The sequence below is a fragment of the Triticum aestivum genome, chromosome 1A (genome assembly GCF_018294505.1).
Source record: "Triticum aestivum cultivar Chinese Spring chromosome 1A, IWGSC CS RefSeq v2.1, whole genome shotgun sequence".
NCBI lineage: Eukaryota > Viridiplantae > Streptophyta > Magnoliopsida > Poales > Poaceae > Triticum > Triticum aestivum.
The window spans coordinates 79,817,507-79,838,272 of NC_057794.1; the positions used below are offsets into that span (position 1 = coordinate 79,817,507).

The 20,766-nt window shown below is 42.2% G+C and overlaps 1 protein-coding gene across 1 annotated transcript in view; it reads left to right on the forward strand.

Annotated features, from left to right (window-relative positions):
• Positions 1 to 1,045: 1,045 nt before the first annotated feature.
• The window catches only part of LOC123136191 (vegetative cell wall protein gp1), a 91,075-nt gene continuing 71,354 nt past the window's right edge, over positions 1,046 to 20,766 (forward strand). Inside the window, exon 1 of the mRNA XM_044555795.1 lies at positions 1,046 to 1,150. Within this exon, the coding sequence (XP_044411730.1) occupies positions 1,046 to 1,150 (105 nt within the window). The remainder of the gene's footprint in view (positions 1,151 to 20,766) is intronic.

Consider the following 20,766-nt stretch of genomic DNA (forward strand, 5'->3'; position numbering starts at 1 on the left):
TATCGCCTTATTAGGACCAAAAAAAGTTCAAGTTCGAACTACCAAGATACATGTTCCTAAGTTTACCTGAATTCAAAACATGTTCTAAGATTGGTATGATAGGTATGACCAATTATTCATGTTTTTAAGACAATACTATATGCCACTATATTAGTTACCGGAAAAAGATTGCACCTTGGATTTGGTTTGCCAACTGCTGCTCTGAGATAGATGGCTACACCAGCAAGCGATACGATTGTTATAGAGCATTTGAGGCAAAAATCAATATACAACGGATCCATGAAAATAAAAAGGGACTGGACCATTTGCATTGTGATTCATTTTGGTGAATTTTGCACCTAAGAGCTCCAAATCAAACAATATTGGAGATAGTCTTAGAATATGTGTGCCGGTATTCTCTTGCTTATGTGAGATGAGGAAAGGATACTTAATTCTTTTTCTTATAGAAAACAAGGGAGGCTCTCCTCGGCTCCATTGCAAGACAATGGAACCTTACATAGTTCAGTCTTATACAAATTCTGGACCAGCAAGATGGATGATTGGATGCCCTAGATGGACATGAAGTGACTACTCCTAGGAAGAGCTCGGCTGCCCAAGACACTGCACACACATTTCAATCTTCAGAACATCAATCTGAACTGTGTATAGAAGAACAAGATAAGCTGCACAATATGAGCAGCAGATAAAACCAGTACCAAATGTAATTCAGTCGTAATGCCAGAAGATTACCTGATGCCAATATAACACAAGATTACCTGATGCAAGGTAATTCAGTCGTAATGTCATCCAGTCTGATTGTACAATCCTTTTGGTATCTGAAACTACATTAACTTAGATTAAATGAATCAGATTGTACTCACACTCACAGAGTTCAAAAAGCATAAAGCATCCACCTACCACTCAATTCGCCTTCCCTCCGTCGCAGTAGTGCAAGCACATCGTCCCATCCTTCTCCATACTTCCACCTCCATTGTCTGCTCTTGCTGTAGACAATCTTCCCCCATCCCCACGGAGGGCACCTCTCCTACATTTCTCAGCACCCGCCATGGCCTTCGAGATCTTCCTGCCAGCCATGGAGGCCCGCCTCCACCTGCAAGGACTTCGCGCCGCCACGCCGGATCCCTCCATCTCCCGCTTCCGCCCGACTCCCGTGAGCTCCTGCCTAGGTCGCAGCACAGCCCCTCCTTTCTTCCTTCTTCTCTCCCTCACCTCACCATCTCCTTTCTGCCCAGGACCGTGGATGCCATGGATCCGCCCGTGAATCCGCGCTCCGGCGACCCCCGCCTTTGTATCCGCCTCCCCAGCCCCTGCAAGCTCCAGTCGCCGCCTCCGCCGCCGCCGTCCCAATGCCGCTCGAGTCGCCGCCTGCCCACATTGATCCGGTCCCCAGACATAGACATATGGACCGCGGGTTGAATATAGCAAAATGCAGGGCCTTTCTGAAAAATCGAAAGGTTATGTCAGATTAGCCACTTAAAAAAGGAGTGCGGGTTAAATTTCTAGAAACGGAGGGACTTTTATGTAAAAATACCGACGACGTACGACCAGAAGCCATAAGCGCTTTATTAGTAGGGAAAGATTTTTGTTCGTCCGTCCATGTACGAGATTTTTGTACGCAATTGGATTTTTATTTTTTCTGTATTACCTGCCAGTCGCATGGGCCTTAGCCCACTCACGTCGTGGGCCAAATTGTGTAGCCCGGGAGCCAAAAATATGGATTGTTAGGAGTCGATCTCCCAACCTCCCGTTTAATTATCGAGCACATGTCCAGTTGAACAAGCTTGCTGTTGTGTTTTAAATGTAGGCTCATACGTATTAGATTGTCCCACATCGCTCCCTTACATAAAATACTATCAACTTATATACTTCTACGAGTTGATAACAATAAGCGGCCTAGAAAAAGACCAGTAGAAAATTATGGAATTTTGGAGACAGAGGACGGAAAATTGTGTGATCATAGAAGAGAATTAATGGGAGAGAGAGACAGGGCGGGAGAAATTTGAGGGGGATTGTGGGATAGAATTAATTGGAGAGAGGGCTGGAGAAAATTACGGAATTAATGGGTGAGAATTAAGGAGAAAAAGACATGATTTAAACCGGCTCATGCTGTACGCATCCACTCCCCTCTATGTCCGCGGAGAATAAGGAGGATAGTAAAAAGGAGGAGGAATTAAAGAGGAGAGAAAACAGTCCGCGGGGAATAATAAGGAAGGGGAATGAAACGGTATATAAGGACAGAATTACAGAGAGAAGCAGACAGCAGATTTAAAAATAATAGTGCATGCACGCACCATGGCGGTGTTGTTCAATTTAGATTGATCCGTTATCACCGCCGGCCATAGATGGTCAATAGTTTCCTTTCCTTCAAACTCTCCCTGGCTCGTCAACAACACCGCGTGAGGCAGTTTAAACAGAGAGCGGATCTCATATAAGGTGTTTGTTTGGTGCTGGTCGGTTTTAACCAAAGTTGGATTCTATTTGTTACTGTTTTTGTGTCCTCCACGGACTGGTATTAGAGTAGAGTCTTGCATAATAAACTACTACGACTAATATATATATATATATATATATATATATATATCCCTAATAATAAAGCACGGATTGGGTCTTCGGGTTCACCGTCACAATACACTTCTTCACGTGAATTTATGCTTTCAGTTTTCTTTACCTATATTATTTTCTACATCTAAAATGATACTATTTTACCTGCAAACTAATACATCCGCTAGGAGTCCCAGGGATCGACCTGGTCAAATAATTATCAGCTAGCTAGGAGTCCAAGAAATCAACGTGGCCGGAGAATTAGTGTCCTTATTTATTACACAAAACGATGCAGCTTGGGCCACGTCCTAGGTCTCCACGGCCCTGATTAGCCTTATCCAGTGCGTAAACATCTCGCCTTTCTCTTCGCCTCTGCGATCTCATCTATCTTGGCAGCCTCCTGCTCCTCTCTCGAGCCCCTCGATCAATGGATGCAACTGAGAGGAAAGCGACGGTTCTATGATCGCGAATGCCGGCGACGTCCTGGAGCTCGCAGGCGAGGAAGGCTAGCAAGCGCTTGCCGACGTTGGCCACGACCACGAGTCTCTTGACGGCGTTGGACAATACGATCGGCATGGCTAATTAGCTGCCGCCGCCATGTCGGAAGGGCCAAGCACACAGCTGACTAACCTTGCACCGTCACCGTTACCGTTTGTGATTGGTCGTCAGTACCATTGCTAATGGCGGGCAAACCTCGCGATTCATGCTTTTGTTTGTATGGCGTACAACACTGAGAAATACTGCGCTGCCACTGCCACTTGCAGGCCGAAGGCGCATCGCGGTCCATAGGTGACGCTCCTGCTGCTGGGCTAGCGTGTAGGCAACCGCATCGGGGAAGTGGCAGAGGGTGAAGGACAGCATACTCCGATCCGAGTTGGCGACAAGCGCCCATGGGAGTACCAAGCTGGAGGAGTTTGAGGGTGGCTGCGCAGCTTCACGACGGCCGCTTGCACCGTCAAGCCGGCGGTGCGGATCGGCAGGCTTCAGATTGAGTCGCATGGTAGCAGTATGTTCCTTGATCGAGGTTCTACAAATTTATTAAGGTGGCTGCTTGCCTGCCTTTCTGTGCTCGCTCCCTTACTTTTTGTCCCAGTATGCAAGATTTATGTGGTATTACCAAGTAGTGAATTAACAGGATTAAGTTCTCGTGGGCACTGTTCTTTTGGTGAACAGCGGGCCATGCAAAGAGTAAATGGGTAATGAAACAAATGCATGAGATCCTGTGTGCAGAGTTTCGATGTGTATGGAAAAGTTTCAGTAAGGAATTTTGGAGAAGCTAATTTTGCAGTCTGATGTATTGTCAAAGTGTCAATTCAATTTCGTCGGTCTCACAAAAACAGCCGATCGTGGTTCCAACGTCATCTGGCTCCATGTTGCGCTAACAAAACCCTCCTTCTTTGTTTTTAACTGAATTTGGATAGATTTCTGTGGTATCTATTGTCTGAACAGATTTATGTTGTACAGTATGTGTTACCTGAACATATTTGAAGTACTTTTTTGGCTGATGGATATGTTAGCAGCCAGCATGGCGCTCACATGGCTGTTGTCACGGGCAGCTGCCTCATTGTGTGCATGGGAGACGTACTGCATGAACCGTGGAGGCTTCTCGGAGAGGAGTGGTTGCAGGTCCGCGTCTGCATGCTTGGAGCAGCAGCCGATGGATATCACCGGCCAGAGGAGCAGCAGAACGACGGTTCAGTTTTTCTAAATTTGCTTTGTGTTTTTTTACTGAATTATTTATTGGCTTGCGCGTGAGATTAACCAGGTGCTAGCATGTCGTGTGTATCTTCTGTTCTTTGTTTACATACAATTGAAGACTATTTTCTTTTCCTTCTAATTTTGGCCTCATAAATATGTACAATACTGCAGTCGTGTTTTAGTGAAGAACTCTATGCACTATGCATATGGAGATTCAGTTAAATTCTTTCATTAGAAGAAAAACATCTATATATTTCACAAAAAGAATGTACTACCGGAAGAAAGTCCTGACATTGGGATGCCTACATGCAATTACTTTCTACTCACTCGGTTTCTAAATATAAGTCTTTTTTAGAGATTTCAATACAGGCTATACATATATAGACATATTTTAGATTATAGATTTACTCATTTTGCTACGTATGTAGTTCATGTTGGAATCTCCATAAAAATAGTTATATTTAGGAACCGAGGGAGTACTCCACAGATTAGGTTTTCATTGGATGCCTCGATGAAACTTGAATAGGCAGGACTCATCTTCCTATATTTATTAGGGGCATCTCCATTATTAAGATCGGCCAATTAGGCGGATACTCAACTTCCATGCTCTCGGCCACTTAGGGCCAAAGCAATTAGCTTAGGTTGGATCATAAACAGCATGAGAACAGTTTGGTTAGGCCATGCACTTGACCACAATTTTATTGTATTTGTCGAGTTGTCAATTAGTGAAAGGAGACTGTTTGTGGGATTGATCAGCGGGCACCAATTCAATGCCAGCTTGATTGCCATTACTTTTGATAGAGTTCTTATCAACTCAACATTGCTTTTGATTAGGATTTGACGAAGACACAAGATGGTGTAACAAGACAATGTAATACGATAGTATTTCACAAATCACAATCTATGAAGAAGAATATGAAGTACTACACCAGCTTAGATAGATTCACACTTGATCTACATAGTATTGTAGCATTCATTCAATACATAATGAACAAGAATTATTTCTAGCAAAAAAGGCAATTGCCGTAGGTTGCTACCTTGGTTATTACTAGCCCTAATTAATTACTCCACTTGTCATATATTATAAGAAATTTTTGCAAACTACACATGCCTGCAATAAGAGAGCGGTAGTTGCTACCTTGGTTATTACTAGCCCTAATTAAATACTCCCTTTGTCATATATTATAAGAAATTTTTGCAAACTACACATGCCTGCAATAAGAGAGCGGTAGCCTCATGGTGCATGTAAAAGTGTTTGTTTCTCCCGTTGCAACGCACGGGCATATTTCCGTGTGTGTGTGTGTGTGTGTGTGTGTGTGTATATATATATACATGGGTTAGCACACACGGCAATATGTGATTGCATAATAAATCACCGGCACCAAAACACATAGATTTAGAAGTCATGGTCATAGAGTCTGATCTCAACGAAGTTGTTCGTCTGGACCACGAAGAAGATGCCATGCTTAATGTCCCTGAAGGTGGACATGCAGGAGGTGGTATGGAGGAACAATTCCATCTAGGTAAATTTATTTTAACTAAAATGTTGCGTGTAGGACATTTTTATTGTCTGATTTTGATAACTCATTAGGATAGTTAATTTGGCCGTGTGATATGCTTTGTCACTATGCATCCATGATCCGATCTTCAACACCTGAAAAATGTTGTGTGTATGCCAGTGCCGTTATGTCAATATCGTTTCTTTTATTTCCTAAATTGCTCCCAATAAAAATATGACACTCTATCAACACATCCGTCGACATTGATTGACTCATTCATGTTTATGCCAAACTTAGTTTAGGGATACCAGACTAGAATATATTATTTAAACAAAATAATATAGTAAACAAAAGTACCTTACTTTATTAAAAAAGCTTGGGTAATTACGACAATTGAAATATCTTACCACCATGATTATAATATGGGCACTATCTTGGTTTAAGGCAGTAATGTAAGGCGTCTAACTTACTGGCAAACTGAGGTCATAACATTAAGTGATAGATATTTATTAATTCTATGTATGATTGTCTTGCCTTGCGTAATAAATCAACCAAATAGGACAAAGAGTGAATACCTAAGTTGTAATATCAACTTAAAACCTGCAAGGCAAAATGGCTACACAACTTTAAAAAGGAACCACATGGAGCTGGAGTACAACATTAATGGAGGAACAAAACATATATTCAAATGCTTATGTCCAATGTATTGAAGTAACTTATAAGTGGCTATATATGTTCTATTTATGATTTAATATCTAATCCATTTATTTTTTTAATAAACATAATAGATTCATACAATATAGAAAACTCCCATCCAGCCAAGCAATTTGGGTCGCCTTCTTCAGTCCTGGATGCCAAGGAACAAAGAAATAAAAGAGATAGAGAGCGATATGCAGGGATGACCAATGAAGGAAAACAAGAAAAGTTGAAAAAGCGACGTCAAGCCTATCAACGAAACAAAACAATTAAAGATTCAACTCAGTTGTAGAAAAATGCACACAATGGAGGAAGAAATATGCAAATATGGAGCTATCACAAAAAACAAAAAAATGTGCAAGAGAAAGGCTGAAATATGCAAATATGTATCCAGAGCAAAAGAAGCTAGAATAGCGCAAATTGCAGCTAACCGCGAATTGAAGCACAACACACCATGTAAAGAATCAATTGCAATGGAGAACCCAGCATTTGTCGCAACAGAAGAGGAAGTTAGTACATCTATACAATGAAGACTTCACATTTAGCATACACACAACAATAGATACAGATGGACGGTCCATAAAGTATACGACATTTTATGGTCTTATGTAATCACTCTTATGTGCTTGTTCTCACTCTTTTGCTTCTTTACACCCATCATGTCTAGAATAAAACTAACCATCTGCTTCATTTGAGTTTGTGAATTATTTAGATAGGTGTGTATGTTAATTTTTCTCCGTTGCAATGCACGGGCATGTTTCCTCTTCTACGTTATCAAACATGTTACAATGTAAAGATCGTGCCTCTTCAACCGTTTCGAAACACACATTAGCATTGACCATGAATGACTATCACTAATAAGTAGTGTCCGACTCGCATTTTACACATTGTCCCCTTTAGTGGAAGGGTGGATGTTTTTGCTCCTGTGACAGTTGTTTTTTTTACCCGATGCAATGAACGAGCACTTTTGCTAGTCATTTTAATAGCTTTAGAGCCACTTGGTTCATATGAATGGATTCCTATACTCCCATAATTTTCAAAGGAAGATAAACATTAGAGTATATTCAAGAGAAAAGTTCCTATGATGTGAACCGAATGACACCTCTTTTCTAATCCCTCCTCATAGGAATTGAGATACACGTCATCTCTTTCCCTACAACTTCCATCACTACAAAACAAAATACACTTCCGTGATGATACGTGTTTGTCACAGTAGGTCACGTTTTCTGTCATGCGTGTACATCCATGACAAATTTATGACAGAATCAAGATGGTCATACCTGTGCTGCCGTAGAAGTGTTCCATGACATTACCAAAATCATCATCACGGAAGTGTCCACTTCCATGACGATAAATCGCGTGTCACAGAAGTGTTTTCATCAAGGGTGACTAACACATGGCATCCACCGTAACGGAACGCCGTTAAGCTATCGGGTCCAGTTTTGGATCCGATAACCCATTAACAGCCCCGACCAATGGGGATTTTCCACGTGTAAAATCATCATTGGCTGGAGGAAACACGTGTCGGCTCACCGTTGGGACAGATGTCATCCACTCATTGGACCCAAAGCGCCTATGATACGTCAACACGTGGCACGGCCCAACAGAGGCCCATTCATGTGAAAAGGCCGGCCCGTTTGACTTGGTCAAAAGGTGGCGGGTTGGCCCACGGCAAGCCTGTTAATGGCTTGTTCGCATATAGCCCATTTACAGCCCGCTATCCTAGGGCCTATTTACGTCCTATCCGAATTAGGCCCAGTAGCGTCATCTGAGTCGTCCAATATAATTCCAGCCCGTTTTAACTTTCGGCCCATGTATGGCCCATGACGTCTTTCGGCCCATATGAGGCCCTTAGTAACCCTCGGCCCCTTAATGGCTCGTGGTAAAACTGGCCCGTAATGTACAGTGTATCGCTTTATACCCATTAACGGCCCATTATTCCATTGGGCCGTTTCCAGCCCATGTTATCTTTCGGCCTTCTCAGGGCCCATTTAATCTTGGGCTCATTTCCAGTATTCGGTTACTTACGACCCGTTACTGTCATTTTCTGTTTGTGGGCCAAATTCAGCTATGGTTACAGTCGGCCCCTTTGTGGCCCGTTAATACGTTGGGCCGTTTTCATGTCGAAAAAAACCCGTTGGGCTATTTTCATAGAGTTATCAAATACGGCCTATTAACAGCCCGTTATTGTCCATGAATAGTATGGCCCACGATTGGTGAAATGATGATACGCCCCGTAGAAGGCCCATGGATCCTATGGCCCGTAAAAGGCCCATGAATCGTACGTCCCGTAGAAGGCCAATGGATCCTATGGCCTGTATAGAAGGCCAATGGATCCTACGGCCCGTAGAAGGCCCATGGATCATACGGCCCGCAGGAGGCCCATGGTTACAACAGTCCGTGTGTTGCCATGATTATTTTGGCCTAGTTTCCAAAAATAGGTTATTGGGGCCACTAGAAAAACATAGGAAAGGAACTGTAGTGACTACAAGCAAACAACTAAACAAGACAATAAGGATATAAATAAGCAAGCAATTAACGCTAGCCTATTACCGCTATTACACATATTACATCCACTAGGCATCAAAGTTCGCCACCAGTGCAAATATAGGGAACAAAGCAGCATATTACATACACTGGCCGTCAAAATTGGCCACCAGTGCAAATAAACGCAGCAGCAAAACAAGAGGATAACTAGAAAAACTTCAAAAGAGCTCAAGAAACGTGGTATCCACCATGCTGGCAATAAGCTTAGCAAGCTTATTAGCTTTGTCCTGTTTGGCGCTAAAATCCTCCAACGCTTGTTGTTGCACCAGAAAGTATGCATCTGAATGCTCCAGGGACTTCCGCAGTCCTTCCGCTTCTTGTCGCAGCACAGCTGATCGATATTTTTCAGCTTGTAGTTGAGACTCAAGAAACCAAACTAATTCAGACAGTGAGTTTGAATAGCTTGTGCAAGTGGTAGTAGCCAGTAACTCGAACACTAAACCAAGACAGGACTTTGGGGTTGTCTCACTGTCTTTGAGATAGTCTTCCTTAGTTGGTTTATCAACTTTGTTGGATACCAACAAGGATGTGTCACTATCCTGAACCTTATCTACATTACTTCCTTTACCATTGCTTAATAACGCACTATTCCCCAATATTCTATCAGCATTCTAAAAGAAGAAACAAGCAGAAACATAACAGATTTAGCATGTACTAGTATATGAAACTCATTCCGGTGAACCAGTTCATTAGTAAGGTGGACATGATTAAACTACCAAGTCTTCTATTGCCAAGTACTAGTACATAATAAAAGCATCAAACAAACATATATCTATGTCCTATGGTCACTTCATTGTCTTGCCAAATCAAAATAGAGACACGGTTCAAATCATATCAGTTCAAGACAAAGCAGCAGTGAAAGAATACAAAGCGTGGGAAACTACACGGCACAACAAAATTTCAGATAGGTACCACGGGACTACATGTACAACAACACTATTGGCTCTGTTGTGATGCTAGTAATGTGCATGATATGAGAAGTCAACTATATACATAATTGAAATTGAAATCAACAGAGCTATTGATAAGAGCAAACATGTTAAAGAAACATGCGTGAACATACCTGCTGTGCCATTGGAGTTTCGATTAGATCCTTCAATTTAAAAATAAGTTCGTATGAGTAAATACAGTGATACAAGAGCAAAGCAGTATGCACGACAACAATCATAGTTAAAAAAGGCGCGCCTAAGCGAGCGCTTAAGCGCGCCTAGGCTCTAGGCGTTTGCGAAATGCATTGCGCATAACTACGCTTAATCTGTGCATAACTGCGCATAAACGTGCGCTTTGGTCAGTAAAGCGCACGGCGGTGGCAAAACGCACAATTAACGCCTAGCGCTTTTTTGAACTATGATAGCAATGGAATCTTAAATTAGAACAGTTGTTCTTCAGGTTTAGGCACTTGTTCTACATGAACAGAGTACAGTAAGACGCAAGAATATAGTACTTAAAAATAGAAAATGAGCTCCTAGACCTTACCACATTCTTGGTTCGGGACCAGTACAGAACAAGGTGTTCCCAGTCATCGTCCAGTAAATGTGTCTCAGGAGAATGTAAGGGAATTTGATGAGTTTCTTTGCTGGTGAAGTACATTTTCTTTAGGTAATTCCGATACTGCCACCAAGCATTCTTGAAGATAGCAGAGGTATTAGCACAGGTTCCTCATCATGGGTTTCCAAATCGGTCCTTCTTTATAGAGAAAAATGGGAAAATTTGATGTATTCTAACCATCATGGAGGTAGGATGTATGGGACAAAGCAAAGTAATTGCCATGAATAACATTACTTACACATAACTCCTGGACAAACACCTGCAACTGGTATTTTCCTTCATCTTTAGTATAATATTTCCAAGATGGGAAGATACGCACATACGATTTAACAACATCAAATGTGATAGGTGCTAAACTACGACTAGTTGGTTGGGATTCCTCCACGGGAATAGGCATACAAACTGGTGGAGTTAGGGTTCGTCGTAGTAGTACTGTCCCTTTGGGCACTGAAGATGCCTTACTAACTGCTCTTGTTTGGGAGCTCTATGGTGGAAATGGAGCTGTGTCAATAAGAACTGGGTTACTATCTGCTGGGGTTGGGGTTAGATTGGGTGAAGCTGGTTCTCTGTCCATCACAGTAGGGGTAAAATCTGTGAGAGTTTGGGTTATGTGTGGTAGGGCTGGTTCTCGTGCATGTACAACCGGGGTGCTATCTCCACCAAGAGGTAGCACTGTTTTAGCTGGTTCTCTGTCCATCGCAGTAGGGTTACAATCTGCGAGAGTTTGGGTTATGTGTGGTAGGTCTGGTTCTCGTGCATGTACAACCGGGGTGCTATCTCCACCAAGAGGTAGCACTGTTTTATTTGAAGACCGTGTTTTTAGTCCGCTAGATGCTGGCATCACCCGCTCCAATTCAAATGGCTGATAAACACGAAACATAGTTGAATGTACAGACATTGTATGAGAGACAGATGCAATAGATAGTGTGGAAAAAAAGGGCATGAAATAGTTGACATGTATATTGTTTAACTAAAACAGATAGCATGACATAATTTCACATATATGATGTCTATCTAAACTGGATAGCATAGCATAACATAATTCAAAGATATGATGAATAACTAAACAGGATCGCATGACATAATTCACCTACATGTTATCTAAGTAATCAGGATCACATCATTTAATTCACATATGTGATTTATATGCTAAACAAAGGGCATTAGATATGATGTCTGAACTAAGAACATGGTGTTGAATATTGTGTATATGATGTCTAAACTATGCAATGCAAGACACCATATGCATGATATGAGCAGTATAACCGTGCCAAGTTAGAGCATACACCTCGGTGGGGGAATATGACTGGTCATCTGTCTCTGAATCCATCTCTAAGGAGCTATCGGGACCCAACAAGAGATCTGCTTCGACAGGTAGCACTGTCTACTCTGCATGCCTTGTTTTCACTCCAGATTTTTCAATCTCCCACCCAAATTGCTGATTCGCGGGAAGAGTAGTTTAATGTACAAACATTGTGGACAAATGGAAATGTAATGAAGAAAAGGATGGGCAAGATATCATTCAAATATATGATGCCTGGTTAAACAGGATGGCATTGCACATTTCACGTATATTATGGCTGGCTAAAAGACATGAGACTGCATAATTCCCATATATGATATAGAAACTAAACATGTGGCATTACAGAACATGTCTAAACTAAGCAGATGACATATACGATGTCAAAAGTAGGCACTACAAGGCAACATATGCATGACATGACTAACATCATCATGCCAAGGTAGAGCAAACACCTTGGGGGGTCGCCAGTGGAAAAAGGGCCTAATGTGAAGCACATTAGTCCCGGTATGTAACTGAACCGGCACTAATGTAACCATTAGTGCCGGTTCCAACGGCTAGGCGGGCAGCGCTCATTAGTACCGGTTCGTGCCACGAACCGGTACTAATGAGGCCAGTGCGGCTGTGGTCAGGCTGGGGCCCCCACGAAGACCTTTAGTACCGGTTCATGGCATGAACCGGTACTAGAGTTTCTTAGTAAACTGATTTTTAGTCCCACCTCACCAAGGGAGAGGCAGTATGAGCGGTTTATAAGCCGTGAGTCCAGAGACAATGACGAAGAGGCGCAATGCTCACCTGCACGTTGATTAGCTTCAAGCCTTTCGGAATAGCATAGATTGCACTGAGCTATGTGCAGTGCAGTCTACACTATTCCGAAAGGCTTGAAGCAAATTAACCAGCATTGCACCTATTTTTTATTTTGAATAACTTATTTGAACTCCGGACTTCTTGTGTGTTCAGTATGCAGCATTCAAAGCAACGTCATCAATTTCCAACATGTTTTGACATCATTTGTTGTTTTTCAGTCATTTACCTAATTGTTTAGAGAGCTAAATGACCGTGAAATTGAAAATCACTACAAAATGAACAGTGAAAATGTTGAAACTTGGCATGGTATCATCATTTCACCCGCATAGCATGTGCGAAAGAGTAGAGAGGGTCACGGCAAAAACTGGACGCACTTCATGTACAAACTGGACAATCTCTATCGGAGTATCAGGGTTTCGGACAAGAACTCATCTGTTACATGGGCACTTTAATGTTTTTTAAACTTATTTGAACTCCGGACTTCTTTTGCGTTCAGTATGCACCATTCAAAGTGACATCATCAATTTCCAACATGTTCTAACTACATTTGCTGTTTTTCAATCATTTACCTAATTATTTAGAGAGTTAAATGACCGTGAAATTGAAAATCACTACAAAATGAACTATGAAAATGTTGAAACTTGGCATGGTATCATCATTTCACCCGCATAGCATGTGCGAAAGAGTAGAGAGGGTCACGGCAAAAACTGGATGCACTTCGTGTACAAACTGGACAATCTCTTTCGGAGTATCAGGGTTTCGGACGAGAACTCATCTGTTACATGGGCACTTCAATGTTTTTTAAACTTATTTGAACTCCAGACTTCTTTTGCATTCAGTATGCAGCATTCAAAGCGACGTCATCAATTTCCAACATGTTCTGACTACATTTGTTGTTTTTCAGTCATTTACCTAATTGTTTAGAGAGCTAAATGACCGTGAAATTGAAAATCACTACAAAATGAACTGTGAAAATGTTGAAACTTGGCATGGTATCATCATTTCACCCGCATAGCATGTGCGAAATAGTAGAGAGGGTCACGGCAAAAACTGGACGCACTTCGTGTACAAACTGGACAATCTCTTTCGGAGTATCAGGGTTTCAGACAAGAACTCATCTGTTACATGGGAACTTCAATGTTTTTTAAACTTATTTGAACTCCGGACTTCTTTTTCGTTCAGTATGCAGCATTCAAAGCAACGTCATCAATTTCCAACATGTTCTGACTACATTTTCTATTTTCAGTCATTTACCTAATTGTTTAGAGAGCTAAATGACCGTGAAATTGAAGATCACTACAAAATTAACTGTGAAAATGTTGAAACTATAGCAGAAAAGAAAAAACTATATAAATCAATAAAGCAGAAAAGAAAAAAACTATAGCAGAAAAGAAAAAACTATATAAAAAACTACTCAGAAATAAATAGAAGAAAAAATAAAGCTGAAAAGAAAAAACTATATAAATAAATAAAGCAGAAAAGAAAAAACTATAGCAGAAAAGAAAAAAACTATATAAAAAAACTACTCAGAAATAAATAGAAGAAAATAAATATAGCAGAAAAGAAAAAACTACTCAGAAATAAATAGAAGAAAAAATAAAGCAGAAAAGAAAAAAACTATATAAAAAAATTGGGGCGCTGCCCTATGGGCCTGCTAGACCACGGGCGTGCAATTTCAGGCCCACAAGGCCCAGCAGACTCACAGGGTATCGCGCCGTAGTTAGGCCCAGAAGCCTGCTTTATAGAGGAGTTCGAAAGGGCAGCCGCGGCTGGGTTTATAAACCAGTGCGGCTGCCCTTCGCCCGGCGAGGTGGGACTAAACTTTATGCACCGCGGGTGGCAGCGCACAACCTTTAGTAACAGTTGGTGGCTCCAACCGGTACTAATGATTGGGCCTTTAGTACCGGTTCGTGGCACGAACCGGTACTAAAGGGGCCGTTTCCCGCCCCTTGGCCTAGCGAAAGTTGGCCTTTAGTATCGATTGGTGGCTCCAACCGGTTCTAAAGGCCCCTCCTATATATATGGCACTTCAAAAAATTCAGTTTCTCATCTGCTTCTTCTCATCTGTCCCGTCGCCCGCCGCCCCCGTCGCTGCCCCCTCGCCGCCCCGTCCCCGTCCCCGTCGTCGCCGCCCCGGCCGTCCCCGTCCCCGTCGCCGCGCCCTGCCCCGTCGTCCCCGCCCAACCCGTCCTCGTCCCCATTGTCACCGCCCTGTCCCCATCCCCGTCGTCGCCATCCCCGTCGTCACCATCCCCGTCGGCGCCGCCCATCGTCGTCCCCGTCGCCTCGCCTCGCCGGTGAGATCCTACCCCGGTCGCCATGTCCACACACACACACATTGTTTTTTAGTTTTTTAGTTATAAATTTTAGTTTATTTTTAGTAAATTCTTAGTTGAATTAGTTGAATTAATAGAACTAGTTATTTTTAGTAAGAAAATTTAGTTATATGAGATTTGATGATCTAATCAAAATATTACTATATAGAACTACTTTATTTTAGTAAGAAATTAATAGAACTAGTTTATTTTTAGTAAATGCTTAGTTGAATTAAAGAACTAGTTTATTTAGTTGAATTAATAGAACTAGTAAGTGTTTAATGTTTCACCTATATATGAACATATGTTAGATATTAATGTCAAATGTTAGATGAATTAGATATAAATTATATGTTAGATATATATTTAATTTAGTTATATGAGATTTGATTATCTAATTAACATTTTATTATATAGAACTAGCTACCATATTTTTAGTAAGAAAATTAATATAACTAGTTTAGTTGAATTAGTTGAATTAATTAGTTGAACTAGTTAGTTGAATTAGTTGAGTTACTTTATTTGGGTATATTTCGTAAGTGCTTAGTTGAATTAGTTCAATTAATTAGTTGAACTAGTTGATTTAACAGAATTAGTTGAATTAATAGAACTAATAAGTGTTTAATGTTCACCTATGAACATAGGAATGTCGTCTGACGACGAACACGATTTCATTATGTGCGAATACTGCGAAGACCAGCGCGGCCTGTGCGGCAGAAATTTTCTAGTTGATGATAGATGCTTCAGTATCAAGCTGGATGAGAACTTCGAAGTGGATACAGTAAGTCACAACGACAAGTCTTTTTTCATAATTAAGCATGAGTTATGCTTCATTTGCTTCAACTTTTAATTTTAATTTTTCACTATTCTACTAGCGTATCCCCTGCCATGCAAGAATTTTTGTCTTGGATAAGATAGGTTTCAGTCCTAACGAAACTATGGAGGTAAAAAGAGTTTACTTGAAGACCGAGCATGGTTATACCTTCAACGTCAAATTATACAATGCAGACACATACACCTATTTTGAATGCAAAACTTGGCAAGCACTATGCAAGGCTTATGCATTTGAGCCTGATATGGTTATCACCTTTGATATTCGTCCGGAAGATGATATTGAAGGTAATATAGACATCTGGGTTGATGTGCAGACACCTCCAGTTCTACCATTATGTGAGTTTCTCAACCATATTTATGTCTTCAATATGAGATTATTTGAACCAGTTGAATAATTAATAGATCTCGATTTACATTGACAACTTATTTCCAATCAAGCAAACATGTCCGACGCTTGGTAGACAGGACTGTCCACTGTCCCGGGGCTGAACTAAACTGCGAGGAGACAAGTCATTATGTTTCATGGCTTGAGTGTCTTGATGCTGTCAAGACAAAAAAAATTCCTTCACTTAGAAATGTTAGTACTCAAAACATGCGACCAATAGTGTTCGTACTGAACTATGGTCACATATATTTAGGAAAGATGGTAAGATTTCTACTATTTCTCCTCAGTGCATCCGTTGCATACATTATATTTTTAAGCTAAACTTCATGGCTAAGTATGTTACTATACGATGTTCTTCAACAGGGACTCTCGATGAATGTTGTGCCTAATTGGATCGAGACTAAAGGTACCATGAATATTGTTAGCTTATGGCCAAGATATCCTACAATGCACTTTAATGCATTCAAGATTTCTAATAGCGAGGAATGCTTAATAGTAAAAGACTGGAGCAAAATTGTGAATGATCGCAAAGAAGTACTAGGGGGCAGCAATCAGAAGCGCAACCCACGATTAGGAGACAGGTTCATCTGCATGCTCCAATATGATGAATCAAGAAAGCTATACATGTTCTATGCTATTTTACCTGAGAGAGAGCAGCAGGAGTGATTAATTAGCTAGTTCATGCTCTTAGTAGTTGTCCTCTCATGTCCGTGTTCTTCGTCCTAAACTTAATCTCAAAGAGAGATTTGCTTTTGTGGTGTTATGAACGCTTATAATATCATTACCATGTTGAACTCGATGATATTTTTGCTTCTGGTACAAGTGAATGTTTCTTCTTTAAGCTAGTGTTGTTGGTGATGATATATATGATGCAAGAGTTTTTATATTAATATGATGATGATGATGATGAGTTATTATATCATTTATTAAAGAAACCGCAGATTAGTTTCAACTGGATGGATTCTAGCTAAGTGATCAAGTATATGCCATATCCATATTACCTCGATCACTTAATTAGGTGATCAAGTATATATAATATGGATATGACATATACTTGATGACTTAGCTAGGATCCACATGCATCCAGTCAAACTAATCTGCGGTACATTCACCTAATGATTTAACAACTCATTATAATGTAAAACAATCACTAAATTAAATTGAAAACAAAAAATTAAAGTAAAAATAAAAATAAAACCAAAACACACCCAAACATTTAGTCTCGGTTGGTGTTACCAACCGGTACTAATGTCCTACGCGCCCACGGAGTTGGCTCGTGCCACGTGGTTGCCCTTTAGCACCGGTTCATGCTGAACCGGTACTAAAGGGGGGCCTTTAGTGCCCACACTTTAGTGCCGGTTACTAAACTGGCACTAAAGGGCCTGACGAACCGGTGCTATTGCCCGGTTCTGCACTAGTGAATAGGAGTGGTCAGCGGCGTCTGAATCCGCCTCAGAACAGATATCTTCCTTTGGATTAAAATCTGGAGAGGGTGTGGAGGGTTTGACATTGAAGCCACAATGGAGCGATGTCTCAATGACATTGTATAGCCGCGCAAAACTCTTCTCTTTTTCTCTACATGTTCAGCATGACTGTGTACAATATCTGACATGCATACGAAAAAATATGGTGAGATTATGTAAGGAGAGCATGCAAAAATTTAGAGTGGTGGTAACAACCAGTGGATGGATTCAAAAATAATGATAGCATGCAGATGATTGCTTTAATTTAATAAAAAGACAGATGATGATTGCTTTACTATTTGTTTCCCACCCAAGATGAACAACATAGGCATACCCTAGGTGAACCAGATATTAGACAGAGATACTATTCATTGCTTCCTCGATATGTGCCCCACAACTAATTTAGAACTCAAGTTTGAACATTAATTTGGACCTGACTTGGAGTCCAAGAGGTGAACATGATGATAAAGTAGCACGTAATTTTAAGCAATGCATAACATAAGAAGAAACAAAAGAGTGCGACCTCTCTTGTGGACTCGTGTACTCCTCAGGTTTATCTGCTGAGTCGATGATGGTGATGCCGTTGCGGTGGGTGCCGGCGGCAGGGAAGGAGATCTGAGGCGGCGAAAGACGGTCAGGAGTCGTGATGTATGGTTTGGTGGATGTTTCTGTCGATGGAGCAGCTCAGTTGAGGTGGACGACATCACGGCAGGAGCAGGACAAACCACACAAAGTTCCCTTTGACACCTACCTGTAACTGAAGTAATTCTGTAAGGGCTCATTTGGCTTGCATGATTCTAAAAATGCAGGCATAGGAAAAACACCGGAATAGGATAGGAATGCACATGGTAAATAGAGCATTTGTAAACGCAAGATTTCTGTCAACTTGAGTGTTTCGTTTACAGGAATTGGAAGAGTAGAGGAATGCAAAGAAACATGACCAAAATAAAGTGAAACCATATGAAAGCGTGTATAGTTAGAATGTTATTATACCAGTAATGCACTTGGTTTTGTTTTCATGCATAGGATTTTGAAAAGTAAGTCCAGGTGGATGTTTTGCTCCATTCCTTTCAACAAAATGCATGAATAATTGAATAGTAGAGTGCCATTGGAGGTGTGGAAGAAGATCTGAGGAATCTGTAGACGGCGTCCATGGCACTGCTCTGTTGTGATGGATCATTCTGTTGTTGGAGCAGCCCCGGTGAGCCGTAAGATGTCAAGGCTGAAGCAGCACAAGACAGACATCGTCAATCTCAAGTGGGATTCTAATAGCATCTCCAATAGATGATGTAAAATAGATGTAAAATTTACATCACCAAAAACCACCTCACTACAACAGATGAGTTAAAAACTGTTGACTCTGAACTTAACTGTCGAAATTGAAATTTACTGTCGAATCTGAATGTTACTGTCGATACTGAACACAGTGGTAGCAGAGAGGCACTTGACATGTAGTTTATGGAGCGCATGTAGTTCATCTTCAACCTGCACCCCCTGAGCCGCCAACCACCACCGGCCAAACCGCCGGCCCCAGCGCCGCCTCGCCTCCCCGAAACAACTCCCCACCGCCGGTCCGCTGCCGCCCCGGCCAGCCCTATAGCCCCCCGCCCCACCCTGAACCCTAAGATAGATAGTGGGGTACCTCTCTGGCGAGCCCCTGTCCCCACTGCGGGTGGTTCTTCCTTAACTCTGGCGAGCCCCCCACCCCCTGAAAATCAACTGACCCAAAAGTTGATTCAGTCGATTGAAGTGTAGCTAAATCAGAGCAGAGCAGCAGCACGAGCGAGGGGGAGAGCAGCAGCGGCAGCACGAGCGAGCGAGCGAGAGCGAGAGCAGCGACAGCTAGACAAGCGAGCGATCGAGCAAGAGTCGAAGCAGCAGCAGAAGTTCCGGCTGGTATGGACGCCGCCACCGAAGGGGCCTCGCACTGGGGGAGAGCCGCCGTGGAGATGTCGCCCGCGGCGTCGTCATCAAGGTAGCCCCTCCATGGGGGTGTGGGATGGAGCACCGTCAGCGCCGCAGGGTCGAGCTAAGGAGAAGGTGCGATGCGATGAGTGTACAACCTCTTTGGTGGCGCCGAGTAGGCCTCGGCTTCGTCTGAGGAGTCGGTGAGGATGTTGCGGTTCCGGTGGAGCAGGTTAAGGCGGCGCTGTGGGAATGGAGCAGCCGCGATAGATGAGGCAATCATTGGAGCAGCTCCTTGGAGGTGGAGGATGGGGCGGCCGAACCGGCGGGATGACGAGATGGATGACGGATCCTCATCCGGGGAGGTGGACGAGGGACGTCGAGCTGTTGCGGTGGACGACGTCGTCGGGGAAGAGGCTCCGGCTGGGCAGCGGTGAGGTGGCGGACGGAGGAGGGTGGGGTTTCACGGCTGGAGCGGAGAGGTTATGGCGGCCTGGGATTTCTAATGGCAAAAAGGAGGCGATGGGAGGGGGTGAACCATGACTTACGGACGCGCTTGTCCAAAATGTAGGGTGTGTTACAAAAGTACCCCCACCGATTTGAACTAGCGGCCCTTTCGGCTCAGGGTTATAAGGGGGATTTCGCGTGTCGGGATTTGGCAGCTGGAGGGAGTTTTCGCGCGCGTTGTAATTTCGGGATAGCAAGGCGCGGGTTGTGAAGGCACAAGTTTTGGGAGCACGATATCTGAATTTTCGGGATATAACAAGGCGTGGGTTGAATTTTAGGGACAAGCCTAACGTGTAATATTCTACTTGTACGTACCAAATCAATTCACACTCCCCTCAACCAAAAAGAAAACGAAAAAATAAAAATATTCACACCACACAAAGAGAGAGTCTTGCCCCATTTACTATAAAAATGCTATTAAAAGCTACTCCCTCCTTCCATCTATATAGGGCCTAATACGTTTTTCGATGCTAACTTTGACCAAATATTAGAGCAATAATATATGACATGCAACTTACAGAAAGCACACCGTTAAATTCGCCTGTGAAAGGTTCTTTCAATGATATAATTTTCACATTGTGCTTGTCGTGTACTATTAATCTTGTCAATAGTCAAAGGCAGTCTTAAAAAACGCATTGCGCCCTATATAGATGGAAGGTGGGAGTATGAATCCATGTTATGTCGAATTAAATTTTTTCGCTTGTTGTATAATGCATGTAAC